General features: G+C 39.0%; 1 protein-coding gene across 1 annotated transcript in view; it reads left to right on the top strand.

Moving 5' to 3' along the window:
* LOC103728089 (neuropeptide Y receptor type 5-like) overlaps window positions 1-11,835 on the top strand; it is a 23,522-nt gene that overhangs the window by 5,513 nt on the left and 6,174 nt on the right. Inside the window, exon 2 of the mRNA XM_008826214.2 lies at window positions 9,133-9,141. Within this exon, the coding sequence (XP_008824436.2) occupies window positions 9,133-9,141 (9 nt within the window). The remainder of the gene's footprint in view (window positions 1-9,132; window positions 9,142-11,835) is intronic.

Below are 11,835 nucleotides of genomic sequence, written 5' to 3'. Positions count from 1 at the left end.
GTGAATTTCAAACTCTTTGTTATAGCTTTTTTCATATTCTCAAACAATACATTTTTTTAAATTAGCAAAAATACAGAACGGTATTTTGGAATACAAATTAGACTCTCTTTCCATATATATATATATATATATTTATTTCTATATGTGTATGTGTGTGCATATGTATAATAGAGTATATGAAATTGAGTAGGAGTGCAGATGGGGGAGGAAATCTAAATATGACCACAATGTGGTGTTTGAAATTCACAAAAATTCACCTAAAAAATAAGAGCATTTTTGTTATCTTTAAAAAAGATTTATTTTAATTTTATGTGTATGAGTATTCTGCCTGCATTTATGTATGTGCATCCTGTGCATGTAATGCCTGCAGAGGCAAGACAAGGACATCAGATCCCTTGAACTGGGTGACCTGCCGGATATGAGTGTTGAGAACTTACCCTGGTTGCTCTTCAAGGACAGCAAGTGCTGTTAACCACAGAGTCATCTCTCTAGCTTCTAATATAGTGTTTTTTAACTTGTCTCAGGTTAGTGTATCTATTTAGGACTGATGTTCTTCACTTTACACCTTGCAAATGATAACCATTCTGTTTTGTTCACAATAAGTAAGGGATGTGACATCAGTAAAGGTACAGAGGCTGAAAACAAGTTGACTGGTATTTCTTTTCATAGGCTCTATTTGTAAAAATAGAGGGAATTCAAGTGGTATCCCATCCACCAAAATTTGAAATTAATTACACACACACACACACACACACACACACACACACACACACTTCACGAATGGTACCTTATATGTTTCAAGTCATTTCCAGAATCAGGGGAAGTTTGTGACTTTGGAAAACTTAAACCTATTGAGTCCTTAGAGTCTCACATTTCTCCTTCCCTTGTGGGTGTTGTGTGAGGCAAAACTGAGCTAGATGCCATCTGGAGTTAGGACAGTTGTGGCATTTGGAGATTTCATCCTCTTACAGAATGTATTGACTGACATTGCCTAGGAAACTATGCTTTAGATTACAGCTTAATAAAATATATATGACTTGAGCCATGTAAACTTGAGCAGACAAAAACCAAGCATAGAACTGTGGAAAAATGCAGCAGACCCCAATATTAGCCAAAGAACTACTGGGCAACTGATTACTACTGAGTGAGGAGTTGATATTCTTTAAGGGGAAGACGCTAGAGAGGCTGACTAGCCCCTGTGGATGGACTTCACTGAGGATCATTAAGGTAGTGACTCTAGATAGGCTGGCTAGACCCCAGTGGATGAACTTGCACTGAGGGACGTCAAGGGACACTATCTTGACTCTATAGGCCTTAACATAAAGGACAAAATAAATAAAATCCAGTGAGCTCTGGGAGGGTGCTGATAGGGAAAAGAATATAAAGATGATTAAGATATTATGTATGAAATACACAAAAATTCAGTAATATATGTAATAAAATAAAATGCCTTGTGATTCACTGTGAAAATTTTTTTGTCATCTGTACCTAATGTTAAAACTTTAGTTTTTGAAACTATTTGAAGTGTATATACTGGATTGTAGCTATTGTATTTTGAGGTAGAAATTCATGTAAGTTTTTCTCATATACCTAATGAAATATTTATTTTTATTTTGATTTTTTAACATTTTATTGAGGTTTGTGCATTTCATATAACAGATCTTAATTAAATATAGAACTTCTCCCCCATACATACCCCTCATAGTCCCCTAACAAGATTTCATGCATTCTGTCATATACGATAAGTCTTAATGAGTCAAATATTTGTACCCACATGTCCCTTGGTGTGAGTTCATTCACTGGAGTCTAGTCAGACTATCTAGAGTCACTCCCTTAAAAAAGATCTACTTTCCTTAACCCAACAGTAATCACTTGCCTATAGTTCTTCCAATAGGATTGGGACCTGCTATCCACTTCCCTCATTCTATGCTGGATATTGTCTGGTTGAGTCAGTATGGGTCTTGTGCATGCCATCAACATCATTGCAAGTTCATATGATCAAGTTCTCTGTGGCCACAAAGCTTCTGTTTCCTTATATTCATGAACCAATCCTGAGTCTTAGAATCTTCCTTCTCCCTTGTCCACCATGGTCCTGGAACCGTGGGTGGATGAGGTTTAGTACAGGAGTCCTATCCAGGGACACACACTCTGCAGTCCATTATTTTCCAAAACATAGCTGCTTGTGGCCATCTGTGTGCATCGCAGTTTGATGTATGAGGAACCTTCACTGGTGAGAGTTGACACTGTAGTAGTATTCTCTCAACCCCCGTTCCTGTGTTTCTTGAACATTAGGTATAGAGGTGCCACCGTAAATGTGTCATTTAGGGCTGGGCATCTCTCAGACAGCTATTCTCTGTGTGTGACCAGTTGTGGAACTCTGCAATATCCTCCATCTGTTGCAGAAAGAAACTTCTTTGATGAGTGGTGTATGGTATACTTGTATGTAAATATAAGGACCCATATGTAGCATACATTAAGAAATTCCATTTGTCTAGAGTTATGAAAAAAATGGGGTTTTATATAGGGCCTATGACCATGTGCATTTGACTATATTCTTTTTTATAATAAAATGTAGTAGAATTAAACTATGCCAAAGACCTGCTTGAGCTCAGTTCAGTTTCTAGACTTCCTGATATTTCTTAATCCTTCTTCACACACCCAGAGAGGGCCAACTCCTCATTAGAAGAGACTGGGTGTCATAATCAGAGTAGCACATGTGGCCATTTTAAATCCCTGCTCTCAAAGAGTTGCCTCACACCACCTCACCTTTCTAGGAGCTTCAGGGCTGCAACCAAGGCTCTGTACCACTGTTCCTGTTTTACAGAAAACCATCTCACTTTAATTAGTGTCCAGGCCCAAGCACTTGTAGAAAAAAAATAGTGATTTGAATACCTAGTTATCATCACACTAAGATTGCTAAAATCATACTTTGGGAAAATGGAAGATTACAAAGAAATGGGGAGTAGGAACAGATGGATGGGAGATGTTTTGGTGTGTTGTGTTTTTTGTCTCTTTGAGACAGAGTCTCACTGTAGCTCCAGCTGACCTGGAGCTCACTATAGAGTTAAAGGGGTGTGCCACCATGCCCAGCTTGGACGGAGAGATCATGGACAGTATGTACTGAATTATTGCTAAGAAGGGAAAAGGGGGCTGGAGAGATAGTTCAGTGGTTAAAAGCACTGGCTGCTCTTGCGGAGGACCCAGGTTCAATTCCCAGCACCCACATGGCAGCTAACAACCATTTGTAACTCCAATACAAGGTGACATGATGCCGTCTTCTGACCTCTACAGACTTTGCACATAACGGTTGCACTTACATATGCAAGCAATGCGCTCATACACACATAAAGAAATAATAAGTAAAATATTTTTTAAAAAGGGAAATAACTCAGTTCATATCTTTCAGAGTGCATAGATTATACATGTTATATGTTTCACTTAAAAGTTAGATTAAAGGATTTTTGAACAACTTCACACAAACACATGATAAACCATTGAGAAAATTACTATACTGTTGGGGATCAAGATGGCTGGACTCAGAACAAGTTAGGCCTGAACTCTTGAGCAGACTACAGCTTCTTCTGAAAGGGGCAAAGCACTGAAAACAGTGTCTCACAGCCCTGTCGTGCGGGACACTGCCGTGACTAGCAAAAGGCAACTCGCCTGGTTAAAAGTTTATAGGCTCTTTGTTCTGAGAAAAACATCTTGACTACCTTGATCTAGAGGTGAAAAACAGCCTAATCAATAACACCAAGTATGTGTGTGATTAAAATTAAGATTTCTTAGTTAATTAGCTCTGACATATTCCCTGGTCTTTTACAAATGATTTCCTGCCCGTGCTAAGGATTGATCAACCTATGTGACCCACAATATGAACACCCTTTGTCTGAAACGAACTTTACATACACCCTGGACCCTGAACATACCCACTAGCCCCTCTTTGATATATAAGCTTGCTGTTAGAGAATAAAGTTGACTTGTTAGCTTATTGCAAAGTAAAGATCAAGTCCCAGAGTAGTTACTCTGTTGTGGATCAAGTCTCTCTTCCTGGAGCTGGGCCCCCCACTGAGCAAAGTAACCCTGAGTTTCTGATACTCTATTGCCTTTGATTTTGGATACTATACACTAGGTACATATACGGAACACCCCACAGATATTTATGCTTTATGTGTTGATGAAAAATTAAATAAAAATGAAGGCAGATGAGATTTATAAGTTACTTACAAAAATGAATTCAAAGTATATCATAAAAGAAAACTTAAAAATAAAATCCCAAATCTAATCCCGAAATAATTTTTATTCTCTTGAGAAAGGAAAAATGTCTTTGCCACAAACCATCCAATAAAAAAGATTTAACAGCGATTATATGAACATTTAAAATGTTTGTAATGTAAGTATACTGGGTTAAAAGGAAAAATGTATACACATACTATGAAAAATCTTCCCAAGACTCTCAATATCAACAAGACTTAAACAGAAAGTTTGTGCAAGGAGAAATGCTGAAGGAAAAAGAGCCCCATGAAGATTCACCATACATCACAGAGCACAGGATGCATGAGAGAACTAAGAACCTCAAAGCCTGTTCATAAGGAAGACCATGACTATACCTCTGAAAACACTCTCCTCTTGAGGATATTTCTTAGAGCTTCTTTTATATCCTGATTCCTCAGACTATAGATAAAAGGATTCAGTATGGGTGTGACCAGAGTGTGCAACACAGCCACAATGACATCCTTCTCATTACTGTGATTGGAAGAGGGGAAAAGATGTAACCCAATAATGGCCCCATAGTAAAGAGAAACTACACAGAGGTGAGAGCCACATGTTGACAAGGCTTTGCAGAATCCCTTCATGGAGGGGGTTTTCAGGACAGTAGCCCCAATGTGGCCATAGGAGACCAGAATGTACATGCATGGAACAGTAATGACCACCACCCCTACAGTGAGGATAACCAGCTCATTGATAGTGGTGTCTGAGCTGGACAGCTTCAGTAAGACAGAGGTGACAGAAGAAGTGATGGAGAATGTTGTCTTTAAAGAGAGAGAGAGACGAGAAAAGAGAAGGGTGTGCATAAGGGCATTGGCACAGGACAAGGCCCAGGACATAATTACCAGCAGGAAACAGAAATTCTGATTCATGATTTGGTTATACTGCAGAAGGTGACAGATGGCCACATACCTGTCATAGGCCATTAATGTGAGAAGAAAGCTGTCAAGATCCACAAAGACAATGAAAAAATATACCTGGGAAACACACTCAACATATGAGATGGATTGACTTTGTGTAAGCGTATTCATGAGCATCTTGGGTACAGTGACAGATAATGAGATGTCAGAGAAGGCCAAATGGCTAAGGAAAAAGTTCATGGGGGTGTGGAGGCGAGAGTACAGCCTGATGAGCAGGATGATGAGCAGGTTCCCCAGCATCATGGTCAGGTACATGGCCCCAAACAGGGTATAGTACATGCCTTGGTTCTCTGAACGGATTGGGAGCCCCAGGAGGATGAACTCAGACACACTGCTCTGGTTGTCCCTCCTCATGCTCTTCTTCTCTTGAAGAAGATCAAGGAGATGGAAATGTGGAAGAAAGAGGTTTCTATCACATGATAGAAACATTTTCTCAATCACCAACACTAAAAGAAGCATAATTTTGAACCAAATATTATGTTAATTCTGACATTTATACTAAAGCTTTTGCAGCACTAATTGGATGGTGATGGTTTAGAAAATGTAATTTACCCACCTACATACTGCTGAACAACTTTAGAGGGAAAAATGAAACATTAAAATCACTGTTGGAAGCAGGCCAAGTTCCATATTATGATGTGCTAAATTTCATGATGCCAATTTGAGAATGGGAATTATTGTACATGAACTAATTGGTATCCATTTAATAGAAAATCTAACAGATGATCTCAGACCATTGTCCTCTCTTAACCTTTATGGTGCATCTTAAATGCCCTTTGGCTGTTTTATTTCCATGGATTAAATCCAGATAAGAGCCCAGTGGCTTCTTTGAACCTGGGAGATATTTGGATCTATGGAATTTGTGGAATTATCATATTCAGCAAGCAAAGCACAGGAATTAAGGCCATTTATCCATGCCAAGAATAAATAATATCCAATGACACCCCTTCAATACATCCACCAGTTCTTCCTCTAATAAAATTGTTCTTCACTCATTTTCACTCTTTCATTACTATTTGTGAAGCCTGGATAAAATGGCTGTCTAGATTCTACATGAACACCCTGAACGCAAATGAAGATTCTGATTCAAGCACATAGAAAACCAGGATATATTTGACTTTTCTAGCCATATCTTAGATCTGCCCAAAAAGTTCCTTGTGTTTCTCTTGCAAAATAAATTGTGTTCTCTGCCTTTTCCTTATGAACCTAAGGTTTTATGCCAAATATGTTTATGCATTTCTGGCATGTCTTCTATTTTACTAACCTGTCATTTCTCTCTTTTCTCCTATTATAAAGATACCTATCCATGTAAACAATGACAGAACAAGAGGAAAACAGAGCACTGTGAAATTAGAATCTGTACTCTTTCAAGACTTGTTAAAATGGGAGGACTTCCCTATATGCGTGTGGGAGACAAATTTCACTGTTTGTCTCATTTCCCATGAAGAGGGTTAAGTAAAGTTTACAATAATGTATCAGTTCCCCCAACTTGACAGAAATGACCTTGAAAATGTCTACATTTTTATCTCACTATGTTAAAATTCATTTAATGTCGTATTAAGTGAGATTGCTTAGAATTCACTTCTCACTTCCATGTTAGTTCCTCATAGTGAAAATGGTAATTACCTATCAGTGCACATTCAGAATTTTTCTGTCATTTTAATATTTTGAGCAATATTGTAATAAGAAATATTGTTTTTTCCATTTTACATACTATATGTGATAAATTCAGAACTGGATTAAAAGGAATATTCATCCATGGTTTGGAGAAAATAGCAGGTCACAAGAAGTTAAGGTGATCAAGCCAATCTTTGTGTTCTATAAAAGGAGTCCTTCGTGGAGGAACTTAGACAGGGAACTTAAGTCCTCCTGGGAACTTAAGTCAATGGGCACTTGACTTAAGTGTTTGGAGAGGATGGCTAGAGCTTTAGAGGAACAAAATAAAGTTAAAACAATAGGGAATCATGGAAATACATAGGTTGGCGAATATTTGTAGACCAAGAGTATAATGTCTTATTCATCCTAATAGAAATTTTCACTATGTTATATATAACAATAACATACCTAAGAAAATGCATAACTGGCTGAAAATATCAAAAGACTTTCTGGCTACCAGGTAAAGTGCAGACTACAGCAAAGGAAGAGGTCCAGCAGGACTCTGAATGCAAAAAGTTACTGCAGTACTCAGGATGGAAAATGATGTCTGAATATACCTGGATTCTGGCAGAAAAGTACAAAGATTGGAAAAAAAATCAAAGAAAACATAAGACCTAACTGAAGCTAAATGTAAACAAAGAACATGGTTTTTCCTGTTTTCTCTCAAAGATTGGTCATAGACTCATGTTGAAAAATGTTATTCTGTGTGGTGATTTCTTTGTCCTATTAGCTCAAATGTGCACACAATTCACAATGCAAGGTGAATCACTCTACCAGGACCTGTTTGTCATCTGATGACACCATCCTAGTGATTAGAAACACATTCTGAGCACAAACACATACACAGGTTCCTAAACTCTGGCAGTCATATTGATGGATGCAAATTCTATGTCTTCTCTGACAGGGCCCCTCAGACAATGAGCACAGATACCTTTAGCTGCAAAGCACAGGAAAGTTCATCCATTTCTCTCTTGAAGACACAGAATAGAGTAAAACAGCTAAACTATCTGAAGGGTTCAAGTTTCCATTGCAACAAACAGAAGAGCAATAACTTCAGAATTATTTTACATATATATGTATATGTGTATATATATTCACATCCTCTGAGAAATGGGAGCTTCAATTTTTAAAATCATGTGTGTTTGTGTGTATGTGTGTGTGCGTGTGTGCTTGTGAAATCCCACATCCGCACTTACAGATAAGAGACAATATAAAATTGCTTCATTGTCATTGACTCCTTTAGGGAAGAACTGTTGTGAAGCAGGCAGGAGGGTTCACCCTTGGAGGAATAGCAATGATAACCACACAGCAGACATCAGGAACCCAGTGGTTCACACATTTCTTGCTTTCTCTTTATACAGGAAAAATATAATTCTGTGCATTATAAATGGAACTAAAGGCTTAATGTGATAACCAAAGTCTCTTCATTCTGAATTCCAAATTACTTGAAAAGCACCAAGACACTTTCATACTTTTAATCATTGAACAAAAATGAGAAAATTCATATCATCACATCATCATTGGAAATGGAATGCAGTTTCTGTACATCTCAGGCTCTTACCCAAACCTATGCCATCAGCATTGTATTGCTGCAAGCTTCCCATGAAACCATGGGATAACATTTCCCCTTGACAACTTATGGAATTGATCTGAAATCATTCCTCACGTCTTCATCGCCAGTGTTTCTATTCCAGGTAGAAAATGAGTGTTGTTTGCCAATGTTTTCAATATGAGGATATGTGAAGGTATATAAATACTGTTCATTGGTTCTGCTTATGCAAAATTCAGCCTGTATTTGGACCTTCTGTTTGAGTTAAGAAGTCCTGTAATGTATTTGACTTCAAAAATGCTTTCTGTATCCCAAATATCATGGTTGTTCATTAGATACCCTCCTGATACCATGACAAATGACTCACTAATGAAGCTTCTTTCTTCTCAAACCATAAGAACAGGTATGGCATGGTATGGGATACTGGCCCCTTGAATTGTCAGTCAGAGGTGCTTAGTGACCCCTGAAAAAATACAGACTATTACCATTGCTCTTGGTTGCAGACCAAAACCTGATTTTAAGTTCCTGTTACTGAAGACAGCATACAGTTTAGCCAAAAGACTTGGGGGAATCCAATTGATACTGACCAGGAAGCTTTCTCCCTCCTGGATAGCTTTTATAGTACCAGAATGCACTATGCTGGTTTCTGAGGGCTAGGGGAGAGTGGTCATCAACAGTCTTAGTTGAGGCACCATCACAACCAGCAAGACAAGATATGCCCATGGGTGAAATAGTGACATGAATGTCATGGTGGTAACCAGCTACTTCTTGATTGGATTAATGGCTCTTTCCACAGGAAGAAACACATGCATAACACTGACCCAAATTCCTCCCATGATTGAGGAGTTTATAGCCCCTAAGGTGAACCTACTCCCATTATTTTGCTAAATGAACATAATATCCAAGTATCCTCTAAATTTGCATCTCTATATTCATAGATTAGTACAGTACTTAGACCTTATAAAGAAGTTTCACTATGCATAATATGGCAATTTGCCAATGTGCAAAGAAGTGGCTGTGGAGTGCTCAGTTACAAAGAACATATCTATATCACACCCTCTCCCCCCAAGGCTCAGGAACCTTATTCAGGAAGGAGGCAACAAGATTCTAGAAGCCAGAGGTCTAGGAGAACCATAGCAAATCAGTGTCCTCTGCATATGACAGGACCACTACACCTATGAATTCACAGCTGCCATTAGTGCCTGCATAAGACCTGCACAAGATCACTCCAACATGGAGAGAGGAGGGGTCATTAGTCCCCATCCCTTAGCTGCTTTATATTATTGTCTTTCATGAGGAAATAGAGTTTTCCAGATAGCTGGTGAGTTACTCATAAGAACTTACAACAATGGTGGCAGCATGCACATGTCCTATGCACAAATTCCACACTTAAATATGTTTATATATTGAATGTATTTGTTACATTAGCCCACTTAGAAAAACTCATTTAAAAAAAGAGCTGTGTGGGAAAAGGTTTTGTAACATGAAGTTTTTCCCTTTTCCCCCTTCTAGAGAGATGACTCAGCAGTTAAGAACACTGCCTATTGTTGTAGAGGACCCAGGCTCTGTTCACAACACCCATGTGGTGGCTCACAACCTTCTGTTTTCCAGTTCCATGGAATCCGCTGCTGCCCTCTTCTGGTATCTATAGTCATCGCATACAAAGGTGCATGCATATACATGCAGAAAAAAACACTCATACACATGAAACTTTTTAAAAATTAAAAACAAATAATAAATAGAAAACCAGTGTTAGACTCTCCTCTATGTCTTGTGACCTGTCTAGCTTCAGGTTCCTAAGCCTGATAACAGTGTCTGGTATGGGCTCTGTCCTATAAAGCAGACCTTAAAACCAATTAAAAGTGGTTGGCTATCCCCATTATATTTGAGACACTATTGCAACAGTGGGCATATCTGCCAGGTCAGTTGTTATTGTAATTCACAGGATTCACAACTGGATAGGGATGATGATGATTTTCCCCCCTGTGGTAGCTTACATAGCACCTTCCATCACTGTGAAGTAGAGATGAAGCTCTGAAGTCAGTACCAGCTTGATTTCTCCTTGTTTGTTCTTCAGATTATGTATGTAGTGTCTTTAGCAATATGGTCTTATCCTGTTCTGGTGGGTAACCAAGAACAGGAGTAATGGCCAGTACTGTTTGAGAGTCTATGGAACCCTTGGTCAGCCATTTCTGGAAAGGAAGAGTTAATTAACATCAAAGGCCCTTAGACAAAGCTGAAACCAAAACAAAATAAAACGGAAAACCCTAAATGGGAGGAATGGACTCTGATGGTTTGGATGAGTTACTTTTCTGTTGCTGTGCTAGAAACTCTGGCCAAAGCAACTATATAAGGAAGAGTTTATTTAAGCTTACAGTTCTAAGGGGCAAGAATCTGTCATAGTGTGGAGGCATGGTGGCAGAGTGGCTGGAGGAGAAGAGGAAGCTAAGTTCTCACATCTTCAAGGAGGCACAGGAAACAGAGAGCAACTCGAGATCCAGGAAGGCTTAAGAACTCTCTAAGCTTGCCTTCAGTGATGTGCTTCCTCCAGCATAGCCACTCCTTCTAAGACCTCCCAAAACAGGGCCGCCAACTGGGGACAAAATGTCCAAATATTTGGAGCCTATGGGGGACATTCTCATTCAAACCATCACAGAGTCCATTTCTGGCGTTGGCGTTTTTTTCCCCATTAACCTGTGATGTCTAGAAAGGGCTATATCCCCTGTTACAGGGTAACTCCTTTTAATCTCTTTTTATGATATATATGTATTTACTTTAAGAAGTTTCTATAGTGGTAGGTTTCCATATGGCTTTTTCTAAGGGCCCTTGATGTTATTTCTCCCTTTTCTCCTTCCTCTACTCTACCTTCCCATTCCCCACCCATTCAACTCTTCATAATCTAATGTTCCTGTATCTCTGACTCTTAATGACTTATTATACCCACGTGTTAATGCATCTCCCTACTCTCACCAGAGAAGTTTCCTTATGCAAGAGATGGTGACTATCACATGAACCCACACTGGCCAACAGGCAGAGCACAAGAGGCTGTGGAGCACTTATCCCTGAATAGGACACCTATATCAAATTTTTGCCCCCCACCCCAAGGCTCAGGGATCAGAGTGGAAGAGTGGGAAGAAAGATAGTAAGAGCCCAGAGCCCATCATACTGAATGATCTTAAGGACACAATTTTCCAGACACCTGGACAGTTACTCATATGAACTCACAGCAAGGGTGACAGTATGTACAAGTCCTATACAAGCTCAAACCAGAAAACTTTCTAGCATAGACATGAGGAAGTAGGTAAAAGGCTCCAACACCACCTAAAAGAAATGATGGCAACAGATGGCTACTGGGAGAAGCAGAGATAGTCTTTTTAATGCATGAGACTCTTGTGGAATGGATGGGCCCACAGTAAAGGACATTTGGATACATGAATTAGATTC

Source organism: Nannospalax galili, unplaced genomic scaffold (genome assembly GCF_000622305.1).
Source record: "Nannospalax galili isolate Female #2095 unplaced genomic scaffold, S.galili_v1.0 scaffold290, whole genome shotgun sequence".
Taxonomy (NCBI): Eukaryota; Metazoa; Chordata; class Mammalia; order Rodentia; family Spalacidae; genus Nannospalax; species Nannospalax galili.
This window is presented reverse-complemented; position numbering and strand designations above follow the sequence as displayed.